This window comes from Silurus aristotelis, assembly GCF_946808225.1.
Source record: "Silurus aristotelis genome assembly, chromosome: 19".
Lineage (NCBI taxonomy): Eukaryota > Metazoa > Chordata > Actinopteri > Siluriformes > Siluridae > Silurus > Silurus aristotelis.
Window position 1 is genome coordinate 2,709,089 of NC_139592.1, and position 22,543 is coordinate 2,731,631.

Sequence of the window (22,543 nt, forward strand, 5' to 3'; positions counted from 1 at the left end):
CAGCCCGCCCCATGCGCTGATTGGACAGATATGATTTTTGACGATTCTGATTGGTGAGATTTGTGGCACGGAGGGACTGAGGTTGATTCTGATTGGCTGGTACTCTGATAGGACGCAACTAAATCAGCAAAAAAAAATCAAAAGACTTAGAATGCTAAGATAGTGCTAATGAATGACTACAGTAAGATATTTGATTATTATTATTATTATTATTATTATTATTATTATTAATAATAATAATAATAATAATATTAATTATTATTAATAATAATAAGTAGAATAAGAATTTCGATTTTATTATTTATTCAGACTTTATATTCAATACATATATTCATGCCTTACATTTATTATCAATAATATGTTTTCAAATACTTACATATAAACAAACAAACAAACAAATAAATACAGAAATGGTGCCGCGGCCCAGGTGTGAAGGTGCAAACGAGGGGGCGTGGCTTGATCCGCAGGTGCCTTATAAATATGGCTGCGCCTCTTCTCCTCCCTCTCCATGTTTCTTTTTCGAGGATGGAAGACGTGGTGGAGGTTTATGCTTAATAATAATTGGCGTGTGTGGTGAAGGTTCTTGCTTTTCTGAACGTGTTCCTCACCGTGTTCCTGCCCAGAACGCTGAAAGCTCCAGGTGCTGAACATGAGCACGGGCACGCCGTACATCGGCAGCAAAATCAGCCTCATCTCCAAAGCGCAGATCCGCTATGAGGGAATTTTATACACCATCGATACCGACAATTCCACCGTGGCTCTGGCTAAAGGTACGAGTTCTTTCTTTTTCTCTTTTTTTTTTCCCCTTTTTTGTACTTTTTTTTCCCTTTTGTAAATGGGGGATTTGCAGGGGTTGAGGTGAAGAGGCTTTTCTGATCACGTGACCAGCGCTTTCCATGGTCCTGATTAGCTGATTAATTACTTGCATCAGGTGTGTGGAGACCGTCAGCTCTGCCAAAGTCCCCGGATGTCTTCCAGTCCAATTTATTTATTTATTTTTTTTCCTCAAATGTTTTTGTTCTGCGTGTGGCTGCGTCAGTGTCATTCAGTAAAGAAAATGAGTTGTGAATTTTTTCTTTTTTGTTAAGGCTACAGGATTCCTCAGTAGATCCTTTTGAGTGAAAGTGTGATTCCAGAAAGTTTCCAATGTTTGGGGATAATTTCAAACTAAACCATAAAGAAAAAACACACAGTGCAGTTACAGTTTTTAAAGTAATTTGGAAGTGGACACAACTGTTTGTATTTTGATGTAATGTGGCAATTAAAAGCGTTTAGTTTTTACTTGTATGCAATTTTAGCGATCAAGATTTTTTGAAGAAGAAACAAATTACTTGTTTGTTTTCTCTTACTGTTGCTTTTTGATAAAAGTACTTATCCGAATATTAGATGAAATAATCGTTAGCATGCTCGATTACTAAAGTTCCAAAAAATTGAGTGACTTCTAATAAAAAAATAAAGGGCAAGACATTTTCCAGCCAAAACCCTGAAGCTCTAATCACGAGTGTTAATATTTTAAGTCACTACGAAGTATTGCTACGTTTGCTGACAGTGTACAGCCCTGTTTTAGGCCTTGGATCACTGATGTAAGATTTATTCCCTATGTGAACATTTTGTTTGTAACTTATACCCGTGTGATCAGTGAGGTCCTTTGGCACAGAGGGCCGACCCACAGATCGGCCCGTACCGCCACGGGAGGAGGTATTCGACTACATCATCTTCCGAGGAAGTGACATCAAGGACATTACGGTCTGTGAGCCCCCGAAGCTACACCACAGTCTCCCTCAGGATCCAGCAATTGTTCAGGTTAGACCTATTCGGGAACGAGTCGCTCAGTGGTTTGATTTGTGAACACAAGGTCGTGTGTTCAAATCCCACTACTAATCTGCCACTTATGGGCCCATGGGCAAGGCCTCGACATGTAGTCTGAGCCTCCTCTTGTTTGGTTTTTTGGTTCAGTAATTCTCTCCTTGTCTTTCAGTCATCTGTGGGAAGTTCATCTTTACCATATGGCACTCAGGGAGGTTATAGTCCTTACAGGAGCATGATGCCACCTTATAACCCTCTCGCTGCCGGCTCTCTGCTCAACCAGCAGTATGCTGCTGCCCTCAGCCTGGGTGAGGGTTTATCAACATGACATTCCTTTAAGTTGACTGCTATATTTATTTATTTCTTATAAAAGTGAGGATGATTCTCTTGGCTTAAGATTTATTGTATTTTCATGCATTTAAAGTCGTATTTTTGTAGTTTCCTTTTGTCATTTAAATTTTTTTTTTACTTATGGAATGTGCATTAGCAAATTTTTTTGTGTAACGTTTTCTTAGAAATGAGTCATGTTACAGGAGAAACTTAAGTATATGCTTCTGTCCTGAAAATGTAGTAATTTTACTGACTGCTACTAAGCTTTGACTCGAGTCTCCACTATACGATTAGTTACACTAAAATAATGCTGTAATGTTACATCCGCAAATCAGTCGCTATTAAAATGGTCCTGTGATGCAACACAAGCTACAGGTTTGTATGTTTAATCTGCACTTTCTGACCAATCAGAATCCAGCATTTAACTGGACCTGAGTGTTAACTTCAACAGATATTTGGTTTCAGGCTTGTGTACGATAAGATGGTGGTTGAACTGCCAGTTTTTTTTATTATTATTTTTTTTTAATTCATTGTTTTTGGTTCGTGCTGATTGTCTGTGCCGTTTCACCCCAGGTGCTGGACTGCACGGCCCTCTGAGAAGAGGTCCTATGGTCGAGCAGGGTGTCCAGACGGTGCCTGCGGAACAACCGGCTCCAAAGAAAGGTTTGGTGTTGCAGCAGGGCCGTGAGGGCGGCAGGTTGCAAAGAGGCCGAGGAAGTCCTCAGACACAGAGGAGCGCCATGTCTGCGGGTAAGAACGCCGTTACAGTCGGGAGAATTTCCGAATCTACTGAAGGAAAGGAAGCTCTTATTTGTCTCATGCACATATAATGAGAATATTGTTGCTTCAGTTTAAAGAAGCTCCACAGATGAGCACGTTCAGATTTTAGTACTAATGGAGCTTTATATTGCTACCATGCTGTAAAATCTTTTTCTTTTGTACAGTTGTCTAGTTTCTTCCTTAGGCTTTGATTTGTTTAACATCTTTAAATTAGTGATTGAATTTTTTTTATTTATTTATTTATTTTTTTAATAAAGCTATAGATTCTCAGCCAGGAGATGTACAAGAGCAAAATCAAGCTAATGATGAGAACAGACCACCACAGAGAAGAAGACAAGGTACTTACTCCATGAAATGGATATTATCCTTGTGGTTAGTTTATGCAAAATTTTGGGACACTGGATTCATTTTTTCCAGCCGTATGTGATTTTCTTTCCCAAACTGTTACCACAAAGTTGGAGACGCACAATTGTATCGCGTGTCTTTTGGATGCATTAAATTGGAGCTCTGAACTTCCTGTTATGGAACACCCACACCTCCTCACCTGCATCAGTACCTGATATTATCAACACCCTTGTGGATAAAGGAGCACAAATCAAGTTATATGGTCAGGTTTCGACAAACTGTAATCAAAATAATGTATTGTAGCAAGACCTGAGTAGCAATGTTAAGTCTGGTTGGTTTATCTACCTTCTGGTCATTCAATTTTCATTTTAAAGTGAATATGAAGCCGTACCTCACAGTAGTTCAGATCAGAAGTTGATGACTATAGTCTATAGCAGCATTCAGCACAATCCTACATGGACTGTACATGATTGTTGGCCAGTTTTTCATAGCAAATTATTATTTTAAGTGATTTGGTTGGTGGTTTGGCACATGAAGGTCTTTTTATTTTTTATTTTTATTTTAGAAAAACTTCGAGAGAAACAACTTTATACAAAAAACCCCAAAAGGTGCTGATTTATTAAAGAGCTCATGGTTCAACAAATCCATCTGACTAATAGACTGTAGAAAGGACATTACTCATCATTCGCTGCTCTTATTTCTCATTCTCCAGGGTTTGTATTTGATTTTATCACCCAAATGAGGATGGGTTCCCTTAAGGTTACTTCTTCATACTGTCTAAGGGTCTACCTTGCCACGATCACCCCAGGCTGCTGATTGTATTTGCTCAACATATTTAAATTGACATTTCTGTTAACAATGAGACTTTGAGACAAACAGAAAAGAGCTAAAGGAGTCAACTTGATTTCTCTGCAGGCAATCGCCGAGCCCGGAATCGAAACCGAGGTCAGATTATCGTGGGGACCTCGAAGCCGACTACTCTTCAGTTCGAGTCGGACTTCGATTTTGAATCCGCCAACGCCCAGTTCAACAAAGACGAGCTTGTCAAGGAGGTTCAAGGTGACGCTGAAGTCAAAGGTTAATAAAGAGGCCGTGTGTTGGTTGGCGGTTCGTCTCCATTTCACTACTGTTCACTTTTTTCCTGGGCGTGTTCCTGCAGATAAAGAAGAGAAGGAGAAATCCGACTCTGGTGTGGAGACCCAGAACAGTGAGGGAGCAGCGGAGGAAGATGCGTTTGGGCCGAAGTGCTTCTACAACAAGTCTAAAAGCTTCTTTGACAACATCTCTTCCGAACTCAAATCAAGGTTTTTCAAAACTGCATTTTATTGTACCTTTTTTTTTTTTGAGTGAATAAAGTTTGTCTGTATATGCTCCTTTTGCTAATTGATGAAGGAACAGATTATTTTTAGCTTGTTGGTGTTTCGAAAAGTGCAAAACCCCATTTGGTCTGGAAGTGAATCAATCGGCAAGTAAACGGTTTGCAATGATTACGTGAACCTGTTTGGTGTCTCCAGTGGTTTATTTTTATTTATTTTTTTGTATGCTGATATGAAAGTAAATAGAGAAATTGCAATGCCGGGAGGGAAGTTTTCGCCAATTGTTTTGCTAAACCTTGTTTTAGACGTACGACATGGGCGGAGGAACGCAAGCTAAACGTGGAGACCTTCGGCGTTCCTGGTCGTTTCCTGAGAGGCCGTGGGTTCCGTGGAGGGTTCAGAGGGAGGAGAGGAAGAGGAATGAATCAGCGTGTATCTGCTCAACCTGCCGTCGGGAGCGGTAGAGTGTGATGGTAAGCAAGAAAATGCAGTTCTTTAGTAAAAAAGTTAGAACTAGTTTGTAGCGTGTATGCGGTTCCGCGTTTTTAAATAAAATCCTTTAGATTAAACAGTATTAAAAGCTATTCTCAAATGATTTCATAACTGCTGTGGTATAAACACTATTTTTATAAAAAATTGGTGTAATGGTGAACTCTACTTTCTCACCAAACTGTCTTTGATGCAGCATGCCACAATTTCCCATTGATTTTATATTTCTTGTGTAACTTTTTTTTTTTTCCCTCCCCTTTCTTGCAGATTTTGATTTTCATGTAGCCACCAAGTGGATTTGTATATACAAAATTTCTCCTCCCTTTTTTTGTTTTTTTTCCTCTTGCGTCATTTCAGTTGGGGTCCTGCACTTTACCTGTGACTGCTATTAAATGCAAACAGAATTGTCTTTTTGTTGCTATAGCTGCTTTATTGCAAATGAATGTTTATAAAAAAGTTTGCACAAACTGAGATGCACATTAACTGTCTGAGTAAAGCACTTTTATTTACGCTTTATGATTGAAATATTGGAATTGCAAAATGTCTGTTTATGGTTATCCATGTCAGCCTTTGGCATTTGTTCCCCAAACATTGATTTAAGAGGCTGTTTTTGGTTTGTTTCCTTTTTGTTGCATATGAATTAATTGGGGACTTTGTACAAAAGAGATCCATTATTAATAAAATGGAAAATGGCTGATAAACCCAGACCTTTAGTGCCTTCATTTATTGCCTAAAACTTGTTTGCTGCTGGATCCCAGTTTGTTCAGGAGGTTGCTGCAGTCGCTGCCTTCTTTTTCTTCTCTGCTTCTTCCTTTTCCTTCTCCAGTTCTGCTACAATCTTCTCTACCTCTTCTGGCTCCAAAATCTACACTACAGAAATGCCAATTTAGAAAAATCACGTTCGATAGAAGGAATTTTGGGGGTACATTTGTCTCTTAGCCCACCTTCATGGTTTCCCCATGCTTCATTGTGGCCAGTTCGATGTTTTTTCCACCAGATTGCACCACCTGAAAAGCATGGAGGTTTTATCAATTAGTGTTCAACTAATAGCATGTTTTATTATGCTAATGTTTTCCTGAATCTAAAGTGCTCAGATGTATGAGATTCTATAAACGGCTAATTTGACCGAAAGTCTGTTCAGAAGGTTGAGAAGGTTCAAATCTGTGCCAAGAATCCAATGATGGGCCCTTTAGCATGGCCCTCAAACCTCAACTGCTTTATATAAAATGAGCAGTTTACCAAATGCCTTAAGTATACTTGTTCCTAAATTTTTTCCATACCTGAGATCTATTACATAAATTGATTAAATTTGGTTATATTTTGGGAAATTGGTTTAAATAAGGCACATGTGTAAAATGCTACAGTGAGATGACTCGTACTGCAGTATCAACTGTAGTTTAATCCTTTTGTTACCTCAAGAAGAGCTCTGACTGCCAGTTTTATGACCAGCTCGTCCGACTCCATGTCGTCCTCTTTGTAGTTCTTCTCCAGAAATTCACGAACCGTTTTTGCTGATCTTCCAATGGTGTTTGCCTAAAGAGGACCAGTCACATTGTGGCATTGTTAGAGGCAGTTCATACAGCTTGATGTCCTGTACATTTAAACTGCAAATCGTATTAAAGTTGACTTGCATGCGTCACCTGCCATGTGTTTCGGTTTTTGTGAAATTTTCACAATTTCCTCCACTTAAAAGCAGATACACTTGCTATGTGGCTATAACCGTTAAGGTGCTGAACTAAAGATCTCATTTGTTTTGCATACATTCTGCAACATTGTGTAATGTATTTGAAAGAATTGTTGGTCATTTACTGTGGTAAAATGGGAAACTTTTGGAAAATAGGCAAATTTGAGGTGATTGCAGAATCCCAACACGGCTTAACCGTGCCACTAAATTGATGACTTGTCACCAGTGGACTTGTTAATCGACAAGTCACAGATTTCCCTGAGTAAGTATTAATGGTATTGTAGAAAGGGGGCGCCCTACCTTCCAGGCATGGTATGTTCCAGAAGGGTCAGTCTGGTACAGATTGGGTGTACCATCAAAATCGAAGCCCATGATGAGGGAGGAAATCCCAAAAGGCCTTCGCCCGTTACTTTGAGTGTAGCGCTGCACAGAATACATGCATGAAGTGAATTTTCTGCGCTAGGTTTGCTTGGTTTATCCGTAAAGGTGGAGGTGTTACCTGTTTCATGTTGCAGATGAAGCGAGTGATGTACTCCACAGTGACTGGATCCTCGACGGTCAGTCTGTGGCTTTGGCACTCCACTCGTGCTCGGTTAATCACGATCCTTGCGTCTGCAGTTAGACCTGTAAACGAGAGGAAAAATTAAATGTATGTATCTAGATAGATAGATTTTACACTCTTTTATTTTTGGTCTCCGTTAGGTCTTGGATTCTCTACTTACCTTGTTTATTTTATATTTTTTTTTTGCAGGACTGAACTGTTCACTTGGACCCAATAGACAACTTGATTAGCCAGTTTATTGAATGGATATTAAAGAAAAATGACGCCATTTATCGTCCTTAACACACAAACCTGTTTTATGATCATATTTAATAAACATGAAATGCCATCTCTTTGGAAGCTCTGTTTAGTTTGACTAAGACTCGCTTACCGGCGAACGCCAGGAAAACGTTTTCATCGAGAGCGCAGATTTTCCGCACCGTCCTGTCATCCTGAAGCATGGCGGCTGATTTCTTCTCAACACCGAGCACGACGATGTTCTTGCCTCTCACCCCGACCTGAAAATAACTTTTTATATTATGGTATTTATATTTTTATATTTATGGTATTTGACAGCCGCCCATATCCAGAGCGACTTGAGGGTTAAGAGCCTTGCTCAAGGGACCAGCACTGGCAGCTTGGTGGGCTGGGATTAGAATTTGTGACCTTACGATCCAGAGTAAATTGCCTTAACCACTGAGCATCCACAACTGAGCAGCTATGGGGTTAAAGGCTTCGCTCAGGGGCCCAGGAGCGTAAGCTTGGTGTAGCTGGTATTTAGTACTCGTCCTCTGGAATCAAAGACCAATGCCTTAACCACTAAGCTACCACCTCCCTATTTTGATTGGTTTTACATTTATGGCATTTGGCTGATGCTATTATCCCATTTAAACAACTGGGGTTAAGGGCCATGCTCAAGGGCCTAGCAGTGGCAGCTTTTTGGTACATTTTTGGTGACATTTTGGTGTGGCAGGGATTTGAACTGACAACTTCGGATCCAAAATCCAATGCCTAACTACTAAGCTGCTATCTCCCCATTCACCCCCTGTGGCATTAGGACGGTGGTGGTTAAGGCTCTGGGTTACTGATCATAAGGTTGGGCTTTCAAACCCCAAGCACGGCCAGGCTTCCACTGTTGGGGCCTCTTGCGCTTTAACCCCAGCTTTCTGACAAGCTGGGACAGGCGAAAACCTTTTGGGAAGTGGAAGCTCAGTGATTAAGGTTGTGGGTTCAAGCCCTGGTATTACCAAACTGCCACACTCAAGCCCTTAAGAAAGGCCCTTAACTCTATCTGCTTCAGGTGTGTTGATCATGGTTGACCCTTGTGCTCTGATCGAAGAAAGAATTTACTAGATATGTGAAGTAAAAAGCACCTTCACCTTTTCAAACCCAGAGCCTCAGCCTAATTATTCCTACCTTGTCTTCATTATAAAAAAAAAAAAATTATATTCTCAGAATTTAAAATATAAAAAAAAAAAATTTCAATTAAGACTCATTAATTAATTGAAAAAGTTTGAAAAAATTGGATGTAATATCAGAGCTGGGAGAAGATCATATCTTATCAGTGTAGCCGGAATCTAAAAACACACTGACTAAGATGACTTGACAAAAAAAAAAAGGTCTCCTTAAATATATATTCCTGCTGACTATTTAGATCCAATGCCCTGAGTAAGACCTTCAACAGACACTACAGAGATCCTTCTGATATCTGGTATTTTGCCCACCCATGTGTATAAAAGTAATTTAACTATAAGCTCTGTAAATTGCAGATCATTTGATAAATTTGTACGTGCTGGTGTCTCATCTCATTGTGTACTGTACTCACTGCAGTCGAACCCTTCTTCACAGCCTCCTGAGCATATTCCACCTGGAACAGGTGTCCATCTGGGGAGAACACAGTAATGGCCCTGTCGTAACTCATTCTTTAGTTTATACACACAGCTACAAATCGTATCTGGATGTATTTACACCGGCTGCTCGCTGCTTTTCGATTCTGCTTTCAAAAGGAAAAGTGAAAGTACTCGGAGTGAAAACTGGAAAAGATTTGACAGCGCCTCCCTGCGGCTCGGAGACGGAATTGCACATAAATTCATTCATTTTTTTTTCTGCATTAGTTAGGATATATTAAGATAGCGCTTTTTTAATTGGGTTAGATCAAACGTTAATTGTAACGTTACCTTGAAGACGTAATTATTATTATAATTTTCTTTCTTCACAGGGCCGTTGCTTTTTTCCTGAGAGCTGGCCTGATGTGTAAGGGTGGTATAAATAAATAATAAATAACAAATAAATAAACTACTGGCTAATAAATTCTTCGTCGTTTTCTTCTTGATAATAAGTTATAATAATAATTAATTATATATATATATATTTTATTTATTATTATTAATACTTAATGCTACTTCAACACTGTTTTGCCTGTTTTGCTCTTAGTTTTCCACATAATTTTAACTTTTATTTATTTTTTTTAAAACTCTTTTAGACCTTTATTACTGTTATATCATTCATAAAATTTTTAAACGATTTTTTTTTTATGTATTTCTATGACTGTATGATTTATTAGTATTTAATCATATAATTTAAATGTAATAATTTAATACTTAAACTTCATTCGTTTGTTTGTCTTTTTTAATACTAAGTGAATTATTATTTTATTATTATCGTTATTATTATTGTTATTATTAAAGACCCGGTAAGCGCTGATCGCTTAGCCAATCGCAGCGGAGCAGAGTCTCTGTGGGCGTGGCCTCCTGAGCTCCGTGGGTTACATACCGGCGTGAGCGTAGCGGCGCTTGTGAATGGCGCCGGAGCGAAAGAGTCTGGATAAAGGCGCACGACGAGAGCTGGGTGGAGCGTACCAAGAGCAGGTGTTTCCTCCATGTAGACCACAGGGCGTTTTCGTTATCTTCATCTCCGACACCGTCACCGCCGTCCTGACTATTTTCATGTATGACTCTCGATTTTCAGGCTTTCTTTCTTATTGCCGGAAGAGGTCAGTGTTTTGTGATGAAAAGCTATTTTCGATCAGAAACACCCCTATTTTGTTGATCATCATTCCCTCTGACCTGTCTATATATGACAGCTTGAAAGCCAGAGAATACATATTTGTATTAAATCATTCTCATATTCAGATTTATTTTTTTCCGGGATTAAAGATTAAAGAAATGTCAGTCACATTTTCATCAACACGACCGAGAGGAAAAGGAGAAGTGACCCAGCAGACCATACAGAAGGTAAATGTGTTGATCCTGGGGGCGATAGAAAGATATATATATATATTATAGATGCTGTCTATTTTGTATTGGTGTTTATTGGTATTTATTAGTGTGAAAGGGGAGAAGTGAATGGCAGCTGATCTAAACAAGAGCAAGGATTTGTGTTTATACCTTATACTTATAAACCTTAACATAATTACCAAACCTAATTCATCTTTCAAGACCTTTTTTTAATCGTTTTTTTATATAAACATGATATAAATGTTTTATATATATTATAATAAAGAAAATAATTGTGCTTTTTCACGTGTGTGTGTATATATATATATATATATAACCTTATAATAATGTAATACTAATGACCATGGGGTATAGTAACCTATGGAGTGGGTGAATACACACACACACACACACACACACACACACACACACACACACACACACACACACACACAGAGTGTGTGTTGGTCTCTCTGCACACCTTTGTTTGCCCTAAAAGGTGATGGATGTGCTGCTGTCATTTCAGTGTCACTTTAAAGGAGGACAGGCTGTTTGTCTTCAAATGCATTACCTGTCCCTTTCTCACTCACACACACACACACACACATTATTCCCAATCGAAGAGGTGACGTAAGGCCACAATAATGCACTTTTTATTGCGCCTTTGGCTCCGAGTAAACATTTACGCTAAACTGAAATGTACAGTCATTGAACCAGGACATGTTTAGAGTCTTTCCTTCGACCCTGGAGCCATGAGGAGACCATTCTGTGCAGCTGAGGAGGTTTCAACATGAACAGCCTAAAGAAAGAAAGCAAAACTAAGGATGATTATGGACTGTAATATCAACACTCTGCTACAGTGTTTCAGGACCACAGTTGCATGAACAGTTCCGCGTTTAAGGGCCTATCGCTGAACACAACACCTCAACAATGGTGGAACTGTAACGAATGGACATTCAGCGATGAGGATGAGTTTGTGGACATCTGACCATAAGATTGGTATATGGTATGATTTTATTGAACATCATTAAACCAATTCCACATTTCGTCTCTTCATTTGCTGTTATATTGGATATAGATATTCGCTTATTCAGGAACAAGGGACTTAGTAAAGTCAGGTAGTGATGTAGGAGAGATGAGGAGGTTTGGGGTACAGTTTTCACATTCATCCCAAAGGTGTATATTAGTGTTGGTGCTGTATAGCAGGAGATCTTCCACTCCAACCAGTGCATCCTCATGGAGCTGGCTTTGTGAACAGGGGCATCGTCATGCTGGAACAGGTTTGGGTCTAATAGTTCAAGTGAAGGGGAAATTTAATGACATTTTATACAGTTGTGTGCCTCCAAGATTTGTGGTAACAGTTTGAGGAAGAACCACATACAGTTGAAATCAGTCTGATGTCCCAGTACTTTAATCCATAAAGTGTATTATTGCCAAACAGAATCTGGTTGAACAAAATACTGATGAAATATTGTATATCACTCTAAAACTAGCCGTTGTGTGTATCTTTGTGTCCAGATGCTGGATGAAAATCACTATCTGATCCAGTGTATTATGGACTATCAGAGCAAAGGGAAGACTGCAGAGTGCACACAGTAAGTATTTCGATGTATTTTTTTTCTCTCTGGCTTTCACATTTGAAGTCACAACCTTATGGTCATGAGTTAGGGGGGTAACAGTAGACAGTTTGCTCCGGACCCTTTCTGTACAGTGCACATGTGTACCACAGGCAGTCCTTGATTTATACCGGAAACATCAGTTGTACATTTTGTACATTTTGTACGGTTCCCGATATGCATTCTTTTTTCATATTCAAGAATTTCTCTCGAAATTCTGAAATAAGTAGAACAGTAAAACATATCTTCAGAGAATTTTATATTCAATGTAAAACACACACGACAAATGTTTAAACAATTGAATTCGATTGTTCCATTTATAAAATTTTATCGAATCATTTTCATTTGTGCCAATTTATTCGATTGGTTAATTCAATTAATTCGATTTATTCTATTTTTTTTTTTTATATCTATTTTATTTTTTAAACAATTTATCATTTCAAATTGTTTAAAAAATGTAAAATTTTGACGAATGTTATTATAAAAAACGATCATCTCTGAATTGCTGCCAATTCATTTCCCATTAAACTTAAATAACGACTTGCTAAAGTCCGAAAAGCAGCAACTGATCAACATCGTGTACATTCTCATTATCCGAACTTCTTACTTTTCAGTACACTGTGGGCGGAGCTAAACGTTGTTTATGCTGAAATTAACTTATTAAACGTATTGAATGGAACCTGCTGTACTTCCTGTTCAATATCTGAAGTTATACATAATAATGTGTGATAGGTATATTTGTGACATTATTATTATTATTATTATTATTATTATTATTATTATTATTATTATTATTATTATGATGATGATGATGATGATGATGAATATGTGTTTAGGTATCAGCAGATCTTACACAGAAACCTGGTTTACTTGGCCACAATTGCAGACTCCAACCAAAACATGCAGTCGCTTTTACCTGCGGTAACCATCTCTTTTTCTTTATTCCTTCTTTCCCTCCCTTCCTTCCTTTTCTCCCATACGTCTATTTTCATTCTGCATCTTTCTACCTTCATTACTGTCTACCTTCCTCATTTAATGCCTACCTTTTCTTTCCTTCCTTCCTTCCTTCCTTCCTTCCTTTCTTTCTTTCTTTCTTTCTTTCTTTCTTTCTTTCTTTCTTTCTTTCTTTCTTTCTTTCTTTCTTTCTTTATTTACTCTCTTTCTTTTTTCCTTCCTTCCTTTCTTCTTTCCTTCATGCCCTCCCTCCCTCCTTTCTTTCTTTCTTTCTTTCTTTCTTTCTTTCTTTCTTTCTTTCTTTCTTTCTTTCTTTCTTTCTTTCTTTCTTTCTTTCTTTCTTTCTTTCTTTCTTTTCTGCCGTACATCCTTTTTCATTCTGTATAACTTCCATCCTTCCTTCCTTCTTACTTTTTTTTTTACCCTTCCTCCTTCCTTAGTTCCCTCCTTCCTTGCCTCCTTCCTTATTTCATTTCCTCCCCCTTCTTTTTTAGTTTTCTATCTCTTTACTCTGTTTTTCATATATTTCTTCTTTCCTTTATATGATATTTACTCAATATCTGTAAAATAAGTAATAATAAAAAAATAAAATCCAAAATGTAAAACTCTCTCTCTCTCTCTCTCTCTCTCTCTCTCTCTCTCTCTCTCTCTCTCTCTCTCTCTCTCCCCCTCCCCCCCTCTCTCAGCCACCGAACCCCGGGATGAGTATGGGTGGAAGTGGGATGGGAGGGAGCAGTGCAGGAGGATCGCTACACTCTCAGAGTAATCTAAATGACAGTGTGACTCCTTCCTCACTGATGCAGAGTCAGATAAGTAACGGTGAGTCTCTCTCTCTCTCTCTCTCTCTCTCTCTCTCTCTCTCTCTCTCTCTCTCTCTCTCTCTCTCTCTCTCTCTCTCGCTACCTGCACACGGCCGTCTCCCTGCACTTCCTGTCTCACTGCCAGTGCTTTCTGTTTGTGCTCTGCTTGTTTTCTACACCAATTTTTAATTTGAAGTGTATAAAGAGCTTCAATTAATCTGCACATTTAATGCCACATTATTTAGAATATATATAGATAATATATAATATATATAATATATATATATATAGATAATATATAATATATATAATATATATAGATAATATATAATTTAATAGTGTAATATATTTTTTAAAGCAACATTTGTTTTTTGTTCTGACTCAGATCTCAAAAACATATATTTCATGCAGTTATTAAATAAAAATACTGTTTATTTAACAATGATCAATAATGATACTTGTCACATGCACTACAGCAGAGTGTAATTCATCCCAGTGGTGTAAGGAAGCTGGGGTCAGAGTGCAAGGTTAAGGGCCTTGCTTAAGAGCCCAAGAGTAGCAGCTTGGCACTACTGGGGCTTGAACCCCTAACCTTCCGATCAGTAACCTAGAGCTTTAACCACTGAGCTGCCACGTTCCTGTTTTGAGAGAGTTCTGAATGCATATTTCTGGTAATCCTTGCAACATGTTTCCTTCCTTTTCCAGCTACGATCTTCTTTCATTCTTCCTTGTCCTAATTTTATATGTTCTTCCTATTCCTTTGAGCTTCATTCCTTCCTTCCTGATCAATAAAAGTTTTTTTTTTGCTGATGAACTGAACGTGTGTGTGCCTCCTGCTGTTGATCCTGGCTGCACATTTGACTGTGAGTGTGTGTTATCAGGCTCGAGTCACACCCCCATACAGCAGCAGCAGCAGCAGCAACAACAACATTCCGGCCCTTCCACGTCGTCCATGAGCTCCGGGTCGAGCTTCGCTCACTCAGTGCCCTTGTCCTCATCGTCACAGGGCACGGCACTGTACCCGCCCTCCCGCACCAACATCAACTTACAGAACAGCCAAGGTGAGCCCATAGAGCGCTCGCCCTGTCCATCACAACTCAACCGAACACACGCTTGAATGCGAGAGGGACAAATGAAGAGGGAATAAATGTAGAATAATATACTCGAATTAATTCATGTGCCATGTTCTAGCGTTCTGATCATCTTTAGTCTACACATCAGAACACAGAAACGTGAGTCCCCTATAAATAGTGTATCTTAGAGAGGGTAATTCTCTAAAAAAATAAAGATGGGCTGAGCTTTAACAATTTTCTATTTGAAAGACTGTGTCTAAAAAGACACATAAGGTTCTCAACATCAAATTGCGAAACAGTTGACTATCTCATCATGTATTTTACATAATATCATCCGAATAATCCAGAGAAATCTCGGTGCACAAGAGAATCAATATCGGACGCCCGTGATCTTCAGGCGGCGCTGTGATGAAAACAGTCATAATTCTGTGATGGAAATCAGTGCATGGGCTCCATAACAGCTCCAGAAATCATTGTTTGTGAACCCAGATTATGATCCACAAATGCAGGTTCAATTTCTATCATGCAAAGAAGAAGGCACACGTGAACATGATCTAGAAACGGCATTCTCTATGGGACAAAACTCTTTTAAAATGTACAGAGTTAAAGTGGATGGATTTTTGGATCATGTTCACGTGTGCCTTGTTTTTTGCATATTAAATATTTAACCAGTGGAAAACACGGCAAACTGTGTTCACTGCTACAGTATGATGTGATACAGGAAATAACTTGATACAGGCTGTTTCTAGCATATTTACAGTAGTACATGTAGCTATAAATTAATGTTTAAATCTTGCATTGGCTTCACTAATACTAATGTACAATAGAATTGATTTATTGTCTATCCAATTTGTTTAGACATAAGCAAAAGATCCAGCTAATCTAGAAAGCTAGCTACGCTAGTTTCAGCAGGTGAACATACACTTGCAAGTGAAAGTTAGCTTAGCAAATATATGTAAACTGGCAAATTAAAGCGAAATTACCAGATGAAAGAAAACTAGCAAGTGAAAGCTAAAAGAAATTGCAATAAAAAAAACCCCGAGCAAAAGCTAACCTAGCTACCTTGCTGACTGTAACAATAAATGCATGCAACATCAAATTGATTCTCAACCTTAATACCGCCGCTTTGATCTGACACAGGAATGTCAATTTGCTTTGGTACATCAGGCCAAGCTGACTAGGCCAAGTCAAAGTTCAACTGCTGTCTGTCTAAGAGTTTTGCTAAATCTCTGATTTTCCTTGATGTTTAATATAGCAGGCTGTCCAAAATACATATTTCACGTTATATTAGGCTTCCAATGTTCCTGTGCTTGAATAAGAGGCAGAAGACCACCAAACACACTCAGTTCATCATGGTGATTATTTACCCTCCTCCTGACTTTTTGACCCCTTTTTTAACGAGTGTAATCAGCATTTTCTCTCCATGCAAGCACTTACCCAAGCCTGGCTTCTGATTTTTATTTCACACTTCATTTCTCCTTACGAATTTCTCCTTAAACGTTCTTACCTATTGTTTTTTTTCCTCTGGCTGTCTCCGATGCTTCTTCTGAACCTCCATGGTGTTTATTTTTTTTTTTGCGTCAGATTTTATTTAGATATGATCAGTGTTATGCTAATGTGTGATTCTCCTCAGTCTCTATGATGCATCAGCAAGGTTCAGGACCCCATTACTCCTCATCTGGAGGTCAGCACTATCAGGGGCAGCAGACAATGGGCATGATGGGACAAAGCAATCAGGGCAACAGTATGGTCTCGCAAAGGCCTATCGGAAGCTATCGTCCTGCTCAGCAAGGTGAGTTTGGTGTCATTTCTGTGTGTCATGGTGGAAAATTGTTTGCTTAATAAACATTTCATTTTACTTCCGATAGCCAGAGGTGGCAAAAGTACACACACCTTTTACTCAAGTAGAAGTGCAGATACTCATGTTTTAAAAGACTCTGGTAAAAGTTGAAGTTGCACAAGTTAAAGTAAAGATGTTTGGGCTCTGACATGTACATCAGTAAAAAGCATTAATTATTACTACCTGTTTTAGTGTCACGCTGGTAACTGAACCTCACGTCATATTAACATTAATATTAATATGACTAAATACAAAATAAAATCAAATGTTATTACTTAATGAATTTAACCGGTCTTAACATCCACCATATAGAACACAAGCAGAGAAAAGATTATGATGATCAGGTGATCAGGAATGTCACTGTTCTCAGTCATGTTTACATCACTGTCTCCCTCTGTCTCATCCACGGTAACCCCAGACTTCTTGTTGCCCTCTGCTTTGCTTGTTGTTTGCTTTGTAAACTAGTCAACATCTGTGATGTGTGACAGACAGGAAATGATACACCAGTGGATTAAAAAAGATTGTTTGGACAGTCATTAGAACGATTATATAATCTGGAAGACTAAAAACTGGTCCTAATATGTAAAAATGCAAAGAACTCGAATTCTAGATACTGTCTAGGGAAGAAATGTGGACACTAGACCTAATATAACAATCTGAATATAAATGGATTTAATTAATATAAATTTAAATCTTAAAATGAAAAATGCAACAAAGAAGACCCAGGACTGTTGAACAGCTAAAATTCTGTATCAGATACAAATGGGAAAGCATGCTTCTTTTAAAACTTTAGCAACTGCTTTTTTTCAGTTCCAAGATGTATATACAGTAGACTTGTGTTAAAAGAAAAGGGGATTCTAGACAGTGGTAAAAATCGCCCTGTCCCAACTTTTTTTGTGGGCATGAAATACATAATTATCTTTTTTTTAATGAAAATAGTTCATTTCCTCAGTTTAAACATTTAATATGTTTTCTATGTTCTACTGTGGTATAAGTTTTGGCATTTTGTTTTTATTTACGATTAAAAAAATTTCCCAACTTTTTTTGGAATTTGTGTTGTATAGTGGGGTGCAAAAGTCTGAGACTAAAAAAAGCTGTCTCTCTATGGTATTTTGATTATTTTCCAAGTTAATACAATTAAAATGTGATTGAACTTAGAACTTATTAGATCTTAGAAATGTACATATTGATCATATGATCTTCCTTATTGCTATTTGCACTTTTGGTTAGATGCTAACTGCATTTCAATGGATCTTATTGTCATCTAATTTGCTGAAATGTAGCAAAAAATTATGTAGAATCTTTTTTGCTTAAATGACAAACAATCCCAGATATTTGATGTGGTCTCAGACTTCTGGACCCCATTGTAAATCAGTTGTTCTTTGTTATAATGTAGTCTTAGATGATAGGTCTTCATTCGGAAAATCCAAAAGGCAGTGGGAAATCTTCTGTGAGATTCGGGAGGTGGATGAGAAGACTGGACTATTTCCGTCTAGAGATTTGCAAAAAGGGAATAGTAATATCTGGAGTTTCTGCACACTAGAACTAAAACAATCTTTTTTCCCTTTTCAGCAATGTCTAAATTTCATTTGCATCCTTTTTTCCTACACCTACGCATGCTAATTATATTTTATGCCATTTTCTATGATTTTTATGCCATTTTTTCTCCTTAATCTCATTATTCACCTTTACATGAATCTTCCCCATAGTGAGAGCCTTGTATACATGTACATTATCGTCAATAATCTATTAATTGTATGTTTAGATACAGCCAATAATTCGATTAAATCTCTGCAGAAAGATATAGGAGGCATTCCAAACAATACAGACTTCCTCAACATGAGCCTATCATCCCCTCATAGCATATTCTCCTATGAAAAATTGGCCTTGATTTTTATGCCCTTGAAACCACGTATTCACCGCTCGAAAGAGAATAAAAACGGGCCTTTTGATCAGATCAGATCTGATTGACCGACTGTGGTGTCGCCCTGTGTTTCAGGATCGCAGTACATGGGTCAGGAGGAGTTCTACGGAGAGCAGTATGGACACACTCCGAGCTCCAGCGAGCCTGTAAACCAGCAGTATTACCCAGATGGTAATCACACGAACCCCCACACTCATTTACACAAGCAACTTCCATGGTTATCCGCCCCCTAAAATATCTACCATACCTTCTACCTCTGCCTTTTTCCTATCTTTTTTTCTTTTTGTATCTTTTTTTTTTTATAACTGCTCACACTTATTTGCAGTTCATTAACGTCATTTCTTTCATATTTTATATGTATTCATTTTGTATATAAAATATCTCAGACAGTATCTTTTTTTAATTGCAAATGCCTTTGGTGTGTGGAAATTTCAGATCTCACCTTGTAATCGTATTACCTTTGTTTTAATTGATTTTTCTCGGATGGTTAGTGATCAACTGTACATTGTCGTATTTGCTTATCTTTTATCTGCCCAAGCGATCCTTTTGCCGCACTGTATGTCAGCTAGAAGTCTGGCTTTTGTAAGTTTGTCAGAAAACTAGGTCATGTTAGGCGAATTTTACTATTATTTTACATTTAAAAACTACAATAATACAATTATTTATAGGCGCCTCACATGACACTCAAGGACACCTTACATACAATAAAAAACTAACAGGATGAGGACATTGATCCGAGATGTATAAAACTTTTTTACAGCAAGAAAATTCGACTGATCATTTTAAATTGAAGCTCTATTGTTGGTGTCTGTTGACCGAGGACTAATAAAATTAGGTGGAAACATGTCAAAATAGTGTCCAAACTGTGAATATTGTGTGTGAGCACCATCGTTATCCAGCACTGAATTAATCCTACTGGGTATGGAATTCATCAGAGCTGCACAGGTTGCTTCTGGGATCCTCTTCTACTCCTCCATAATGACATCATGGAGCTGCTGGATGTTACACACATGATGCTTCTCCAACTTCTGCTTGAGGATCCCAACACTGCTCAATAGGGTTCAGGTCTGGAGGCATACTTGGCCACTCAATCACCTTTACCTTCACCTTCAGCTTCCTCACCAAAGCAGTTGTCATCTGTGTTGTGTTTTTGGGGTCGTTATATTGTTGGAAAACTATCGTTGTGCCCTGTTTCTAAAGGGTGGGCATCATGTTCTGCTTCAAAATGTCACAGTACATGTTGGAATGCATGTTTCTCTCAATGAACCGCAGCTCCACAGTACCAGCAGTACTCATGCAGCCCCAGACCATGATGCTACCACCACCATCTCCTCACTAGGACGTCACCACACATGCTGGACACCATCTGAGCCAAACAAGTTATTAGCCAAACTTAGTCTCTTAAGACCAAAGGACATGGTTCCAATAATTCCTGCTCTTGGACAGTAGAAAAAGCTTCCTTCTGGGACGGCGGCCTGCACTGACAAGCAGACCTTCCGCTTCTGCATCCTCTAAAAGCAACTGGCATCACTCAAGTATCTGTTTTTTTAATTGGGTCATTGGATCGGCATCACAAGTTTGGAGAATACCTGCGTACAATTAAAATATATGTCTTTTTTCCTCTACAGGCCACAGTGAATACTCATATCAGCAGTCCACGTATGGAGAGCAGAGTTATGAGAGATCTTTCGAAGATTCAACGCAACACTATTATGAAGGCGGTGAGCTGAAAAACGGGACACACATCGTGACACTTTACATGAATGTTGCAAATATTATATATTAGTTTTGGTGTTGTAGGAAACCCTCAGTATAGCCAACAGCAGTCACAATATCAGCAGAGCTCCGGTCAGCAGCAGACATTCAACCAACAGCAGTACCAATCACAGCCAGGATACAGCAGCCAAGGGCAGGGTTATGGTAAGAACACAAACACACACTAAAGACTAGAGGCAGAATGTATCCCAGTGAGTGAATGATTCAAATTTGTGTCTCTATTTGAGATTTTTTTACTTAATTTACTAGCATTTACTAGAGAATACACTTAGACACACATACATTTTTTTTCTCAGGTCCAGGACAGGGCACTCCATCTCAGTACTCTCAGTATCAGCAGGGGCAGAGTCAGCAGTATTCCTCATTTCGATCCACACAATCAACTCCTGGCTCTCAAACACAGAGATCTTACACTTACGAACAGGTACAGCATGCACTCGCACACATATACGGCATACTCACACACAAAATCAAGCCTGTGACACTTGAGTACAAGTACAAGTGTCAGCTGTTTCCTACATTATCAATTGTTTATGTCATGTTGATAAAAATATATTTGACTGTTTCTCAACTGAATAGTTTAACCCCCCAAAACGTCAATGCATCAGTTTATTGCAACAGTCAACCAGTTCTCATAATCTACCAAGCGTCTCTTCTTCACATTTCTATTAAACCTTTTTTATTTTTTTGTAAATGTGTCTTGAATTGATGAACTGAGCAGTCGAATCTTGAATGTCACTAATGAAGGCGAGTGTTCGGCATCAGATCAACCAATCGGTTCTCTAAAACAGGTCAATTCAATTGGTGACAAAACACCGAATTACAATTTCTGAAAATGGAGGAACAACCAGGAAATAAACGAACACTAGTACAGTACAGTAACAATGTGAATCCTGTTCGGTCTCTTGCAATCGATATACAGTAACGTGAACATGTCTGCTGGTAAACTTTAAAGAAATTCCATACAGAAGAACTTCAGCCTTGTGCATTTTCGATTCAAACCGTAGTTTATTTTTTGTAAACAATAACAAAAGGACTTGATACTTACTTATATATATACTGTATATGTGTAATTCAAAAAATGCACAATGAAGAATATTTTGGATGTTATGTTATAACCTTTTGTTGGACTTCTGATCAAAAGGTCATGAGTTTATGTCCCACCACAACTAAGCTGCCACTGCTGGGCCCTAGAGCAGGGCCCTTAACACTCTACTGATCATTTGTACTGAATGAGATAAGTGATGCTGGATAAGGGCGTCTGCCAATGTGCTGTAAATGTAAATGCATATGTATTGTGTCTTTGCAGGGTCAGTATGGAAACTATCAGCAGTAACAATCGACCAAGTTGACTACTGGACAAACCAATCAAATGAACGCGATCGTGTATACTGTGTTCTTGAGCTGACCGTAGTGTCGCGCTGACCAATGAAAGGAAAAACAATTGGGTAAAATTTAGCTTCCATCTTTATATGCGGACTGAGATTGAAAAGCACTCTCATTGTCTGTCTGTTTAACAGTTTAATATCCTGGCGACTTTCTTTCACCTACCTCCTCTTCATTATCTCACAGGGATTTAAAGCTTATATCTCTGTACAGAGATACGGTATCTATATATCAGACAAAACAAACCAGACTTAACATTACAAATTCTACAAAACAGGTTCAACGTCTGTTTATATTAAGAGTGTATAATAATTGTGTGTTAACATTCCTAGTGTCCATCAGATGGAGTTTTGTGTTACGTGTTAAAGGTGCAGGAGTTTTGCTAGTTTTGTGTACGGTTAGCAACACCTCAGTATTGTATTATTTTTTTTTTTTTTTTACCAACTTTTCTCTATGTAATTCTTTCTATTTTTATAGCTGTTTTTACGGTTTAAAAAATAGTAGTTTATGAGGGTGCCCCGAACCCAACAATGTACCAAAAATTTCCTCCTTCTCTTATCAAACATGCAACATTCACAATTGCACGCCATCGTCCACCAAACAACAGGATTCACCACCGACATCTAACAGGCAAACTCATTAAACAAATTCTCCATTTACCATCATTA

At 38.3% G+C, this 22,543-nt stretch overlaps 3 protein-coding genes across 6 annotated transcripts; 2 read left to right on the forward strand and 1 right to left on the reverse strand.

The window, feature by feature from the left end:
* Positions 1 to 486: 486 nt before the first annotated feature.
* On the forward strand, positions 487 to 5,767 carry lsm14b (LSM family member 14B). 2 transcript variants are annotated; one of them, XM_083570756.1, is made up of 9 exons: positions 487 to 770; positions 1,640 to 1,803; positions 1,979 to 2,114; positions 2,710 to 2,886; positions 3,174 to 3,254; positions 4,177 to 4,338; positions 4,421 to 4,565; positions 4,883 to 5,050; positions 5,334 to 5,767. In XM_083570756.1, the coding sequence occupies exons 1-8, from the start codon at positions 650 to 652 to the stop codon at positions 5,046 to 5,048; spliced, it is 1,152 nt and encodes a 383-aa protein (XP_083426882.1). In that variant the 5' UTR covers positions 487 to 649; the 3' UTR covers positions 5,049 to 5,050; positions 5,334 to 5,767. The 2 variants fall into 2 exon arrangements, with proteins under 2 accessions (XP_083426882.1, XP_083426883.1); XM_083570757.1 differs by having other exon boundaries at positions 3,180 to 3,254.
* Positions 5,674 to 9,316, reverse strand: LOC310742112 (proteasome subunit alpha type-7-B-like). The gene is made up of 7 exons (XM_083570758.1): positions 9,117 to 9,316; positions 7,683 to 7,809; positions 7,250 to 7,374; positions 7,051 to 7,173; positions 6,480 to 6,599; positions 6,011 to 6,073; positions 5,674 to 5,931 (listed from the first exon to the last, which is right to left on the reverse strand). The coding sequence occupies exons 1-7, from the start codon at positions 9,210 to 9,212 to the stop codon at positions 5,830 to 5,832; spliced, it is 756 nt and encodes a 251-aa protein (XP_083426884.1). The 5' UTR covers positions 9,213 to 9,316; the 3' UTR covers positions 5,674 to 5,829.
* An 827-nt stretch (positions 9,317 to 10,143) lies between these two features.
* On the forward strand, positions 10,144 to 22,543 carry LOC310714907 (calcium-responsive transactivator-like). 3 transcript variants are annotated; one of them, XM_083520972.1, is made up of 12 exons: positions 10,144 to 10,238; positions 10,454 to 10,524; positions 12,025 to 12,101; positions 12,959 to 13,043; positions 13,763 to 13,895; positions 14,758 to 14,937; positions 16,583 to 16,741; positions 18,789 to 18,884; positions 20,342 to 20,434; positions 20,514 to 20,633; positions 20,786 to 20,913; positions 21,799 to 22,543. In XM_083520972.1, the coding sequence occupies exons 2-12, from the start codon at positions 10,456 to 10,458 to the stop codon at positions 21,823 to 21,825; spliced, it is 1,167 nt and encodes a 388-aa protein (XP_083377098.1). In that variant the 5' UTR covers positions 10,144 to 10,238; positions 10,454 to 10,455; the 3' UTR covers positions 21,826 to 22,543. The 3 variants fall into 3 exon arrangements, with proteins under 3 accessions (XP_083377098.1, XP_083377097.1, XP_083377099.1); XM_083520971.1 differs by lacking the exon at positions 10,144 to 10,238 and having other exon boundaries at positions 10,254 to 10,524; XM_083520973.1 differs by lacking the exons at positions 10,144 to 10,238; positions 14,758 to 14,937 and having other exon boundaries at positions 10,259 to 10,524.